At 43.9% G+C, this 13,574-nt stretch overlaps 2 protein-coding genes across 6 annotated transcripts; one reads left to right on the top strand and one right to left on the bottom strand.

Annotated features, from left to right (window-relative positions):
* Positions 1 to 2,967: 2,967 nt before the first annotated feature.
* Positions 2,968 to 9,003, bottom strand: Ciz1 (Ciz1 zinc finger protein). Of its 2 annotated transcripts, none has more exons than NM_168386.3 (8): positions 8,840 to 9,003; positions 8,244 to 8,584; positions 7,281 to 7,328; positions 5,898 to 6,328; positions 4,707 to 5,388; positions 4,320 to 4,643; positions 3,544 to 4,196; positions 2,968 to 3,484 (listed from the first exon to the last, which is right to left on the bottom strand). In NM_168386.3, exons 2-8 carry the CDS (start codon positions 8,541 to 8,543, stop codon positions 3,163 to 3,165), a joined length of 2,760 nt encoding a protein of 919 aa, NP_729568.1. In that variant the 5' UTR covers positions 8,544 to 8,584; positions 8,840 to 9,003; the 3' UTR covers positions 2,968 to 3,162. The 2 variants fall into 2 exon arrangements, with proteins under 2 accessions (NP_729568.1, NP_648367.1); NM_140110.4 differs by having other exon boundaries at positions 8,244 to 8,562.
* Positions 9,004 to 9,292: 289 nt separating this feature from the next.
* iPLA2-VIA (calcium-independent phospholipase A2 VIA) lies at positions 9,293 to 13,425 on the top strand. Of its 4 annotated transcripts, none has more exons than NM_168383.2 (8): positions 9,293 to 9,449; positions 9,728 to 9,865; positions 10,026 to 10,321; positions 10,380 to 10,679; positions 10,734 to 11,551; positions 11,607 to 12,247; positions 12,307 to 12,642; positions 12,705 to 13,425. In NM_168383.2, exons 2-8 carry the CDS (start codon positions 9,826 to 9,828, stop codon positions 12,935 to 12,937), a joined length of 2,664 nt encoding a protein of 887 aa, NP_729565.2. In that variant the 5' UTR covers positions 9,293 to 9,449; positions 9,728 to 9,825; the 3' UTR covers positions 12,938 to 13,425. The 4 variants fall into 4 exon arrangements, with proteins under 4 accessions (NP_729565.2, NP_729567.2, NP_648366.2 ...); NM_168385.2 differs by having other exon boundaries at positions 9,543 to 9,865; NM_140109.2 differs by lacking the exon at positions 9,728 to 9,865.
* The last annotated feature ends 149 nt before the right edge of the window (positions 13,426 to 13,574 follow it).

Genomic DNA, 13,574 nt, shown 5'->3' with positions numbered 1-13,574 from the left:
CTAGTCTTTGGTCCGTGTGCTATCTGCTCCCAGATTTTGAATTGCGTGCCACAGATGATGGTATGTTGGTATGCTTATGGGTTTGATGGGTAATGGCATATGTGGGGATTGCATAATTGGGGCGGTGCGGAACACCATGCCCACAAACCATCCATCCACATAGTGCACTTGCCATTAAGTGCATTTGCCTACTGTCCCAATTAGTTGGCTGGCCATGATTAACTCTGCCTAACTGCGGCCACAAACGAAGCAATTAACTTGTCTTGTGGTTTTCACAAAAAAAAAAAAAAGAAAAAAAAAATGAAACGGTGTGCGAAATGTTCACACATTTCAAGGAACTATCTGTGGTTCGGAAAATTCTGTGAAAGCCATAAAACAGCTTATAAATATGTATTTGAAATCAAAGTCTATATATATATAAAACACACAAACTTATATGAAAACGTAAAAGATATGTTGAGATAACTTATGTTAAAACTTAAAATATATTTTTAGACAACCAAAAATGTAGGATACACACCAATGCTAAAAATACTTTAAATTGTTAAAGCATGTACATATATGCAGTTGCCGAAATAAAATCAAGCGACTAATGTGAAAACGTAAAGCTCCGTTGACAATATTGTAAAATTTAGCTGGCTAATTTTTCATGAAATCCGAAGACAATGACAGATTGTAGATTACAAATGCCCACAATCAAATCATTACCAACATTTTTCACTAATCTCGGCGCTTTTGTAAACGTATGCAAATTCCAGGCCTTTGAGTGCCAAGGTTTTTTACAAGAAAAAGCTGCCACAAAATAATCCCCTGAGGAATCGAAAAACAAACAACACACAGCATATTGTTAACGATGTGAAAACGTGTACAACACAAAGCATCTGTATTTGGCCAAAAAGCGGCAATTAGCCACGCACCCGCACACTGGCCATCCAGCAAGTTGAGTTGGCCCTGGGCACCAAAGTGGATGTGGTTCCAAAAAGATTCAAAAAGATCCATCCAACGATCCAACTGACATTTCAATTCCAGCGCCAAACGATTACATTTAACACAATTTATGAGTGGCTATTTGGCTACTGATTCTTGGAGTCCAATCCATGTCCAAGCTCCGGTGCTGGCATTAACCGATTTGTGGGTAACCGGCGCCCCCCGATGATGATAACTGGATTCGCTGGAGTCCCAGCGGTAAGCTCACCACCTTGGCATTTAATCGGCAGCATGTGCAAAAAGTGGCCGAGCAACAGGAAGATGGCAGCCGTCGCAGCAAACAAAAGTAAATATATATCCTACACTTTAAAATAATATATAGTATTGTTTAAGAAACTGGGAGATTGGAGCACTTTTGTGGAGATTAGAAACCTTCACTAAGCTGCTCATTTTTCAAATCCATTTAATGCTAAATTTGAAAAAATCCAATATATAACAAAACAACTTTATTTGCAGCCATCCGTTAACCAAGCTAGCAAACCTGCAGCCGTTACTACAATAAATACCAACTTTTAAAGTTCTAAACGAGCAATATTATACTTTTAATCACTAATAAACGTCTCAAATTGATCATAAAATTGTTCACACTGTACTGACACCGTTGAAATTTCTTAATAGAAGCGCCGAAACCGCGAAAAAAAATTGAAAAAATCGTAACTAAAAAGCAGCAGCATGGAGTTGGAATCGCAAATTAAATGTTAATAGTAATACCCGGGCCACAATGGAATGGCGGCGCTTGGAACAAAAACCGGATTTGTGGCAGCCACGAACAGAACAATGTGCGCATAAATCTAGCGTCAAAACATGAATGCAATTTAAGCCAACTGAATGAGCGATTGCCGGGGTATTAGCCCTCATCTCCGCGACCGGGTGAACAAAAATCCAAAAACCTGCTGGCGCAGTGATCAATTCAAAACTTGACATTGTCTGACGGAGCACCACGACTGAAAAGTAAGTGAAGAAAGGAAGCTGGAACGGATCGTATCGTATCGCATCGGATTAAATCGGATGGCATCGTCGGAAGGTGAGAAGGCCTACCGATGATATTAGCCCGACGAACACGCATATCAAGTGACAGATTGCATAACTGTCGAATACGAAGACCCATCTCCATCCATATCCCGATCTCCATCTTATGTGGCGTGTGGTGAAAGTTAATTTGGCAGAAATATGTAGAAAAAATTATGAAATGTATTTTCCTTTCGGTTGCCACCGCACCGCACCGGCATTGTCTTGTGGCAAAAGTGGCAAGTATCAAGCGGAAACGGCAAACAGAGCCTCATGCAGCCACTTGTGCCGCCCAATAGGTTAATAAATACATTTCGAATGGAGGCAGGAAGAGCTGACAGCAGCACGCCAAGTGATACAAGTCGATAAACGCGGGTATACCATCTTAATTTCTGGATATCAATAATTAAGTAAACTAAATTCGCTTCACAACTTGAAGTTGAAGAAAGCATTGATTTAAGGACCTATAAACATTACTTATATAAAAAGAAAGAGTGTATAATGATAGTATGATCATTTAAACTTGATAGTTAGCTGATATCAAATAAATATAAAACATTGTCTTTAAAGAAACATTTAACTGACTGTTATCTAATACTTTAATGCAAATATACTTGTGAAAGTAAAAACTGCACCTAAATACATCTTTGTTGGCTCGAATGGTTTTCTTATCGCCAGCCTTATGATGCATGTCTGTGCCATTTAATCTCATTTAGCGCCGTGTTTCTTGTTTATGTATATCTCGGCTGACAATTACATGTGGGCACCTTGAAGGGGCCAACAAATTGGCGACCAACAGGCATTTCTCTGGCATTGTTTGTGTTGGCCAGGTGGCCGGGTTGGAGCCTTGGCCATTTTAGAAAGGCCCAACTGGAAGCGCTCGAATGGCACAGCGAAAGGTACAAGAAAGGTACTCTTCAACTACAGCGCGCCACCAGCATATAGAGACAACACACGGGTACAGGTTGGTTTAGTTAGGTCTAGACATTTATTAAGCACGCTGGGCTCGGCGGCCAGATGTCGAAGCAGCTCTGGCTGGGCATTATCGAGTGCACGTTGTTTGAGCACATTATAATTTAGTTATATATTTGAAATATGTTTGTAGCAACCCAATCACTGGGTTTGGTTATTGCTATTACTATTATATTACTGTCGCTCGAGTGTCGCTCACTTGGAGTCGGCGGCTGCCGCATTGCTGGCGGACTTAGTGGCAGCTTTAATGGCGGCCGCCGAAGTGCGCTTCACGCTGACCAAGACATTGCGCTTCGTGGAAGCCGGACCAGGTTTGGTTGCTTTTGCAGTCGGTTTGGGCGTTGCCATCTTTGCCGGCTGGCTGGCAGCAGCGGTGGTCTTGGCCGTTGGTGTGGTTGGAGCAGAGGCAGCATGCTTTTTCTCCGGCGACTTGGCCACCGGCGCGTTTTCTTTCGCAGCTCCCTCATCGGTATCGCCGTTCGCTTCCTCTTTGCCGTCTTTCGCCTTGTTTTTCTCGCTGCAAGTGAATACGTATTACACAACATGCTCATGATTACTGCATCGTCGTTCACATACCTTTCAATGTCAATGTTAAGCACAGACTCGTCCTCTTCATCCTCCTCATCTTCTTTATGACCTCTTGTCTCTACTTCTGCCAGGAGGTCACCCAGATCCTTGTCCACCTCCTCCCACATCTTTTTATCATTGGTCGCATCACCCTCTTCTACTTCTGCATCACCATCATCATCGTACTCGTCGTCATCCTCGTTTAACTTGCCATCGATGTCCTCATCGCCATCGGCGTCATCATCACCGGCCTTTTTGTCATCATCGTGATCGTCCTCATCGCCCTCCTCCGTCTTGTTCTTCTTCTCGGTCTCCTCCTTGTTTCGCAGGAAAGCCTTCACATGGGAGTGCTGCATGCAATGCTTTTTGGTGTAGTCCTCTAACGAGACATCATCAGCCTTGGCGGAATAGTGATTGCACAGCTCGCAGTAGAATGCCTCTATGACCTTTATATAGTCCGGTCCAATCAGAGCGCGTTTGCGAGTCTCCTCATCCTCGCTTTTCAGAGCGGCCTCCGCCTCGGTGACCATGGCATCTACATCGGCGTCGATCATGTCCACATCGATCTCGCCCACCGAGTCTACAGTGTGGAATTTATTCAAATCTATCTCGCGCTCATCCACGCTATCATCCGATCCGGATTCATCGTTGCGGGCCTTGTTCTGTAAGAAAACATACAAAAATTAATTATTTAAAGCTTATTTCAAGATATGAAAGGGAAATTAACAATATAGTAAAGTCCAGAACTGTAAATGAGTTTCGATCCCTTAATGACTCTGACTCACCCTAATGTGATCCAGGGAGCAGCGGTGGTTCTCGTAGAGCATGGCATTCTTGAAGGCCAGATGGCAAGAGCCGCAATAGGGCATTAAGAACTTCTTAATGGTCTTGTGGTGTTCGGAGGCCTGATGAAGATTCTTGGGCTGGCGGTAGGCCAAGCGGCACAGACGACAGTAGCGCGACTCGTGCTCCTCCTTGCTATTCTCCTCGATCTCGCGCTGTGTGGTGCGCTGGCGGGCACGCATACGCTGCAGGTCAGCTCGCTGGTTGAGGGCCACCTGACGCATGGAGTTCTTGTGGGAGCGCGAGTTCAGATGGTAGTTATACTCCTGCGGATCAATGAGGAAATGGTGTTAATTGAATAACTCAAGACTCCAATAAAAGAAACACACCTTAAATGTAACACACTTGATGCGGCAATGGACGCAAATGAGTTTGATGAAGCTGCGTTTGCGGTTGTTGTGGTCCTCATCCCGATGACGGGAGCTACGTCGCTCCTTGCTACGATCATCGCCCGATGATTCCTTGTCTTTGTCCTTGCGAGACGTGCGCTCTTTCTTGGTGGATGATGACTTCTTGGACTTGGAGTCCTTCGCGTCGTCTTTGTCCTTCTTCTTACCTGACTTCTCGACCGATGACTTGGCCTTTTCGTCCGATTTGTCACCATCGCCGTCCTCACCGTCGCCCTTCACCTTGACATCCTCGTCATCGGAGGCGTCATCGGCCTTGGCGCTCTTGGGATCGGACTCATTTAGGTCCTTGTCATCATCGTCATCGCCATCACCGTGCTCATCATCATCATCGTCGTCATCATCGTTACCTTCGGCCTCACTCTTGTCCTCGTTGTTGGCCGACTTGTTGCGTTTTTTACCAGGCGAAGTCTTCTTGCTCTTCTCGTCCTTCTCATCATCGTCTTCTTCATCGTCATCGTCGTCGTCGGATTCATCGCCTCCATCGGCGTCCTTGTCCTTGCCTTTCTTCTTCTTGCTTTTCTCAGCATCTTCGCCGTCCTTGTCCTCTTTGCCGCTGGAATCGTCGCTGGAATTCCCGCCCTGGCGTTGTCGTCGCAACGAGCTACATTTGGGTGGAATGAATTCGAATGTGAAGTCATGTCAGGGTGGCAGGATGGTTTTGTTTTGTTTGGTTGAAGGCAAGTTCAAAATTTTGTGTTTTTTTTTTTTTTTAAGTACATAAGAACAAGCTGGGTGGTAAACTAACAAAATACGTTCTTGTCAAGAAGTGTCGGGTGTCTTTTTTATCGGTACATTTCAATTCGTTCTACTTAGTTACACAACTATATACACATGGATAGTATTTGATCTACGAAGATGGGAGTTTCTCTGGAGGCCGCTTGGATAATCTTGCACCAAGTGCTCTCCTCCCTCCTCCTTTTCGCATTCAGATTTTCGATGCCTCACTGAATCTCACAGTTCGTTCACATTATTATGTCAATCTCACGGATTGCATTCATAGTTCTTTGCGTCCTCAATTGGTGCACAATAGCGTAACTCTGATTTTTGTATATTCATTTGGGTTTTGATTTAATTTGATTTTTTTTTTTTTTTGAAATTTGGTCTATTTACCTTTTCAGCTGCTGAATCTTGAGCAGGCGAGCCCGGTCTTTCTGCTGTGCATAGAGCAGCTGGCGGCGCATGGTGCGCAGGTCATTCGACTCGTTGACCCTGGTGCGCACAACGCGCATTCCTCCCACCCGCATCCCGGTGCGCATCATGCCGCCCCTCATCGACATTGTGCCACGGGGTCGGGATATATAGTTGGTGCCGGCCACGCTACGCATCATCCGCTTCGGAGGACCCATCGATCCGTCCCGCTGATGCCGGCTGCCGCTGGTGGAATCATCGCGTGGGCGGTAGGAGCTCGAGCTCCCGCCGTTATTACCACCACCGCCGGTGCTGCTCCGCTGATGATAGTTCGATGACGAGGAGCCAATGTTCTGCGACGAGGACGAGGGTCGATCGCTGCGATCATTCGACGAGGACGTGCGACGGTAATCCTATTGACGATTGATGAGTAGGAAGGTGTGAAGGAGCTTTGTTTTGGTTGATTTGGTATTGATTTTTGTATCAAATATCAAATATAGTTGGTAGATATAAAACATATTTAGACTTCTTGAATGAAAATAATTGCTATATAGCTACGGACTGATATTGATTCTGATTCTGATCGGATTGGTTGTGGGTTATATAGTTCACAATTGGCTGTTATTATTTTTTATTATTATTTCCTGCAGCGTGTTTTTTGTGTGTGGTAGCATGATGGAGAAAACTTATACGCATATAGCTTAGCTACACAGATTTGAATCGATATTATTATTATAATTCGTATGCGGATGTACACACTGATAGATTTCTATTTGCTCTGCTCGGATTGCTAACCGACCATTGATATTGGATATTCGGTATGGGGAAAAATTTGACAGCTGATGGTACGGTAGAAGGCATACAAGACATACAAGAGTTTACAGATCAAAATCGCTTCAATCGATTCAACAGCTCTCTAAAGAAGTTTTTGCTCTCTCATATCATATACGTGGATCATTTCGGGTCGGTTCAGATCGAATCGGATTGGATCATATCGATCGATCAATCGATCGGTCGCTGGCAAAATCATTATCTATATGGTGCCGCGCCGCTGCCGATGCTATGGACAATATACAGATTTATATAGATTTATGTGGTATATGGTCAGAGGTTCGGTGCTCCAAAGTGCTTGTCTGGCAACTTTGAGTCAGCGCGCTGTTTGCTCATTTGGGACATGTTATGCTTTAACGCTCGATAGGCTCAACTCAGTCCCGCGTTTAAGCTTCACAAACAGTGCTATAAATATTTGGAAAGTCATTAACATTACACAGTACATGGCGATTGGCTTAATGCATAATTAATATGTCGACCTTTGGGTATAGCGTGCTTTCAATAGCATTTAAAATGGGGCAAAGTATAACTTACGTCTTGACGCGGGCGTTTGCGATCATCGCTGCGGTCGCGAGATGAGTCCTAGAAACACAAAACATAAAAATAGATTGCATTATGAATACACATATATATGTATATATATATATAGATGGATTTGGGTAATACATCATTCATTTACTACAAGAGCGACAGACTTGTTATTAATATATATGTAATATGTAACAATTGATCAAAGAGGTAAAAGGTAAAAGAAAACAAAAAAAAGACCGCCAAATATACTCAAGCGTATTTGCCACTGAAAAATATTAAATTAACATCAAACGTATATTTCAAATACTATAATCATTCTTATCTATTTTTTCCACAGAAATAAGTGTGCCGTTTATAAGTACGCACCTGTTCGTAGAATATATACTTTTAAGGTTGAATATAATATATTTATATATATATATTGAATAGTTTTTCATTTGCTTTGCATGTGGAAAAGACGTCAATTCGATATAATCTCTCTTTCTGTCAGATGTATAATTAGGAAAGATAAGTAGTCATCCAATAAGTGTTTACTAGCTTGACCAGAATGTCTGTTATTATCAATTACAAAAGTTGATTGTAAAAGGTTCTTATCTCTGATTTTTCACATGCATTGGTATTCGTCTTATTTACATATAGTGCCAAAAATCTTTTCGCATCCAAATATTACCTACAGTTTCTTATCTCCTTTGGGAGATAATAAGAGGCTGAATGATCAGCATTGCAAAAAAATCGTATCAATATATGTACGTGTTATAAGCGATATCCCTCTATTTTCAGATACACAATGTAGAAAAACCAATGTCAAGGTGGTCTAACTATTATAATTTCAATTTCTACCCTGTCATTATAATCCAAATTGAAATTAATTAGAATGCAGAACAAATCTGGGCATATTTCTGAAGCTATCGTAGTAATTACTCACAAATGGTTACTTATAGGTTAGTGCGAAGTGCTCCAACTTACATAGCTGCGCTTGTGGCTCGAGGAGCTGGACTCGTAGCGCCCGCTGCTCGAGTTGTGGTGAGTGAACTTGTCCCGACTCCTGTTGTCGTAGTGGCTGTTGCCTCCTGCTCCTCCGCCGCTGTTGTTGTGGTTGTTGTAGCGATTGTTGTTGTTGTGATAGTTATTCTCGTAGCGGCCATTATTGGGTCGGTAATTGCCCTGGGTGCGAGTATTAACGTAGTTGCTGGAATTGCGATTATTGTAGTAGCCACCGCGAGTGGTGCCACCACCACGTGGAATGAATCCGCCGCGTCCACGCATCTTTAATTCCAATCTCTTCCTGTTTGCAGCACAAGGAAATACTGTAAGGTTGCGTTGAAAAGATTACAAAATTCGATCCGCATGGCAGACTATATACATGTATGCACAAATGCGTGCAAAATATACATAAGGACAGACTGAGCGTTCAGCGCAGCACCCCTTAAGTTTTTTTTTCTTTTCATGGATTATCTCTGCGCCGCCGGTGGCGTCGCTCGGTTTGAGAAAAAAAGAATCGATTTTCTGCCGGCCCGAGAATTTTTTTGCGATTTTACTGCAAATTGATCTAAGCCACTTACCTCTGCTCTAACACTATTCACTAATGGGCACAATGAAGCACTGCTTTTCTGTCTGTTTTTCAGTTTTAACTGAACGTTTAACTTCTGATTTTCACCTTTTCTATCAGCTACTTTTTTCGCTCGAAACAATTTTTTGTCTAGCAATGGCGAACAAAGTGAAGTGTGACCGTGCTCTGTGGAATCAGTGCTTAAAATCGATTGTTAAGACTTGGCTATATCGATTGTCAACAATGTGGCAATGCTATTTAGCTGAAATAACATTATTAATAACATAATAACATAATAACGAAATAAAAGAAAATTTCTTTGCTTTCTTCAAATATTCTCGAAAACTATGTAAATTTAATTTAATTTCTTAAACAACATTTCTTTAATGAAATCGAATTTGTATCATTTATTTGCAAGCCCCTACCATTGGGGGTTTGAACTCGACTAGAAAGTCTAGAAATATCGTTTGATGCAGTACCATCACTGATAAACGGTGACATCGCTAATAAAGCTGCAAAAAATACAGCTCAGTTCTTATTTTACATAGCAGAAATTTTAAATTGTTTTATACTGGAATTGTGCGATAAGGAAACCTGAAATCAGAGCAGTAAAATGTTCAATGGTTAGCTAATACTGTTGCCAATAAAAAAAATCGCAAACTGACCCACAGAACAATAAGCATTTTATGATTGTCACCATTGATTACGTCGGGCAGCAACGGATAGCGGGAAGGCACGAAAAAACGGGCAGCATTACTGCAATGTAGAGCCATCGGATGATCTGTTCCCTTCCCATTGGCCAAAGATGTGTACTATTGATTTCTTGGCAGCCCATCGAACCACTCGCTCATCCTCACCCACACCCGTGTAACTAACCAACTGGCCATTGTTTTTCTGTCAGGCTCACCGCATCCACATTAGCCAGCTCATCCGATCAGATTGGCCCAGTTCAAAGTACACATTCAGCATCCGCAGCAGCAAATTCCGCACCCTTGAGTCATGGCGTGGATGGCGTTAGGGGCACTAGCCTCCGGTTTCGGTATTCACCCCCCTTTCAATCATTACTGCTCTTCCTCCTCCTGTTCATGTTCATGTCGTGTCACCGTTTAGTAGACTAGTTGAGAATGTATTAATGTGTCTTATGACCAACGCATTCGCCTTATCTAATGACATTGCCTTTCAATTTTGTACGACTACAGTTCTACAGCGCCTGCTGGGTGTCGATCAGCCGGCCAATAAGGTCGTGGAAATTAAGAGCGAAGCGCTGGGGACACTTCAAGTCCTGGCCCGCGATGACGCCATGCTCCTCTTTGCACCGCCCTTCAACAGCAGCAATGAAAAACGAGCCGTCTATGAGATCATTTTGCAGCGACCCACCTCGGATTCCAATACCACATCCTTCAGTCTGTACCGGTCGCCGGTGCAGCAGGAAGCCGAGGAACGCTTCAATGCCTTTCTGCAAAGGCTGCCCGTTTTCGTCAGCATTGTGAAAGAGGTTTGAGAGAGGACTACAAAGCAATGCGAAGCAATGTATTTAACTCTATATTTTTCAGTACTACAATGTAAATGGGCTGCAGAAAGCTTGCGATGCCTTGGCTGATAATCCCTCCTGGACGCTGTCCCATTTGATTGCCTACTTCAATCTGGTGGACTACATTAGCAATCCCAAGATGCTCCAGTGCGTGGACCAAGCAGATGCCGCCACCCTAATGTCGCCCTTCCAGTTGGCCATCAAACAGGGTCACATGGAGATGGTGAAGGCTCTGCTGCCGCTGAGCAAGCTGGAACACTTGGATATAAACAGCAATTCGGTGTTTCATTACGCCGCCAGCACCACCAAAGAGATTATCAATGTAAGCCAGAAATCCATATATAGTTCAAACAAATTTTAAACTTTATTTTCCCAGCTTATCATCGATAAAAGCACGGTAAATCTGAATCATCTCAACTCCGATGGGTACACACCACTTCATGTCGCCTGCCTCGCCGACAAGCCAGAGAATGTGAAGGCACTGTTGCTGGCTGGGGCCAATGTCAATCTCAATGCCAAGGACATCCGCAAAGTGTACAAGACATCCGCACCGACCACGGTTTCCTCGTTTCTGCGCACCAATGTTAGCAAGCTGTACACACAGGACATGAAATATGGCGGCACTCCTCTGCACTGGTGTTCCTCCCGTGAAACCCTGCATGCGCTGATCATGGAGGGTTGTGATGTCAACGCCACGAACTTTGATGGACGGACAGCACTGCACGTGATGGTGGCCAGGAATCGGTTCGAGTGCGTTGTCACACTACTGGCCCACGATGCGGAGATCGATGTGCTGGACAAAGACGGAAATGCAGCTTTGCACATTGCCATTGAGAAGAAACTAGTGCCGATCGTCCAATGTCTGGTGGTCTTTGGGTGTGACATCAATCTGAAGAACAAGGATGGCAAAACGCCACGTCACATGGTTGGCAATGATGCTAGTGGCAATAAGGATGATGAAATCCTATACATTCTGCACTCTGTGGGGGCTAAGCGCTGCAAGGATACTGGTTCAAAGTGCCCGCCTGGTTGCAATGCCAAAGGTAACTACAACGGCATTCCGCCAGAGGCACCGGAATCCGTGGAGCAGCGCGAGCATATAGAGCACATGCTGGCCACCACCAGTCGACAAATGATGGGTGGTTTTTTGAACGCAGCGGCCAATGGAATATTGGAGAAGCAACAACCGGCACAGTATGTAAATCAACTATTCGTGAACTACAATTAAAATAGTCTTCTCTTATTCCAGAAAACCAGTCGTGGTCGATACGGAGAAAGAATTAAAAGGCCAAAGTATAATGGATGCCCTGCTTGGCATGTTTACAACCAAAGTGAATGCGGACGAGATGAAGAAGGAGAACTCGTCGGATAGTTTGGCCAGTGGCTCGCAAAAATCCGCTGTGTCTAGTCCGGAGCAGCTGCCTTCACCCACCTCGCCCATTGCCGCTGAAATAGGCGATAAACCCTACGGACGCGGACGTCTGCTCTGCTTGGATGGTGGTGGCATTCGTGGTCTAGTCCTGGTACAGATGCTACTCGAAATAGAAAAGCTTTCTCGCACTCCTATTATCCATATGTTCGACTGGATTGCCGGCACCAGTACTGGCGGAATTCTAGCTTTGGCGCTGGGTTGCGGCAAAACGATGCGTCAATGCATGGGCCTCTATTTGCGCATGAAGGAGCAGTGTTTTGTGGGCTCACGGCCCTATAACAGCGAGTTTTTCGAGTCCATTTTGAAGGACAATCTGGGCGAGTTTAACGTGATGACGGATATTAAGCACCCGAAGATCATGGTCACTGGTGTGATGGCGGATCGCAAGCCGGTCGATCTACATCTATTCCGCAACTATACGAGCGCCAGTGACATTTTGGGCATTGTGACTCCAATTAGTAAGTGAGATATCAACCAATTATCGAGATAGCTCTCTAATTTTATTTTAATCTTTTAGACAACCGAAGAATTCCTCCTCCTCAGCCTTCGGAACAATTGGTATGGCGTGCTGCTCGGGCTACTGGAGCTGCGCCCTCATATTTCCGCGCATTTGGTCGCTTTCTGGACGGCGGCTTGATTGCCAACAACCCGACTCTAGACGCCATGACCGAGATTCACGAGTACAATATGGCCTTGCGTAGCGCTGGACGCGAATCAGAGGCCATACCTGTATCCGTGGTGATGTCGCTGGGCACGGGTCATATTCCGGTGACTGAACTTAAGGACATTGATGTCTTCCGGCCGGAGAGCATCTGGGATACGGCCAAACTGGCCTACGGAATCTCTACCATTGGTAAGGCACCTTATCTATAATATACTCGTGTGCTTTCTTAATCAAATGCATATCCTTGCTAGGCAATCTGCTAGTGGACCAGGCCACCTGCTCCGATGGAAGAGTAGTGGACAGAGCTCGCGCCTGGTGCAGCACGATTGGCATACCCTACTTCAGGTTCAATCCTCAGCTGAGCGAGGACATCGCCATGGACGAAAAGGACGACCAAAAACTGATCAATATGCTGTGGCACACTAAGGCGTATATGCACGCCAATCGGAATAAGATAATCGAGATGATCAATTTCCTAAAATAGCATGCAAGACGGATTTAGACCGCATTTGCTGTAGAGATCTCTCATTCGAGGGATCCTTTCGATTCATGTCCGTGTACTTTAGACTCGTTTAACCCTCTTCGTTTTTATTAAGCACCTTTTCTGAGGTCTAAATCAGCTCACTCGCTGGGACTTCCACTCTCAATAGCACCGATATCCTCCCACCACTTGGCTACAAAACAGAATCTGTGTGATTATCCTTAATTTTTCCAATTCCGAGGCTTCATCTCCAGGATTAGCAAACGAAATACGCTTTGTATATTGTGTTATTGGACTTAAGAGGGTACCATATCAGCACATTAATTTCGAAAATCTTTTATTTAATGTATTATAATCGGCCATGTATTTTATTGTACGTAACCCTCCAATTGAGTCGTTTAATTGATAAAAACATTCCGTGCCTCTGTTAGAAAATGAATGTGTATGTAGTATGTCGAGCACGAATTTTGAATAAAACTTTTTAAGTGTTTAAACCTGTTTTTAATGAATTCCCATTAAAATAGTTGTAGTACTGGTCCAGAAGCTAACATACATTAAATTATAGATCTTGAGATTGCAGGTTATAAGATTAATTGGTTTAATTACTTAATGGGTTTAGTTGTTGAATACTAAATTTAAC

The sequence above is a fragment of the Drosophila melanogaster genome, chromosome 3L, assembly GCF_000001215.4.
Source record: "Drosophila melanogaster chromosome 3L".
NCBI lineage: Eukaryota > Metazoa > Arthropoda > Insecta > Diptera > Drosophilidae > Drosophila > Drosophila melanogaster.
This window is presented reverse-complemented; position numbering and strand designations above follow the sequence as displayed.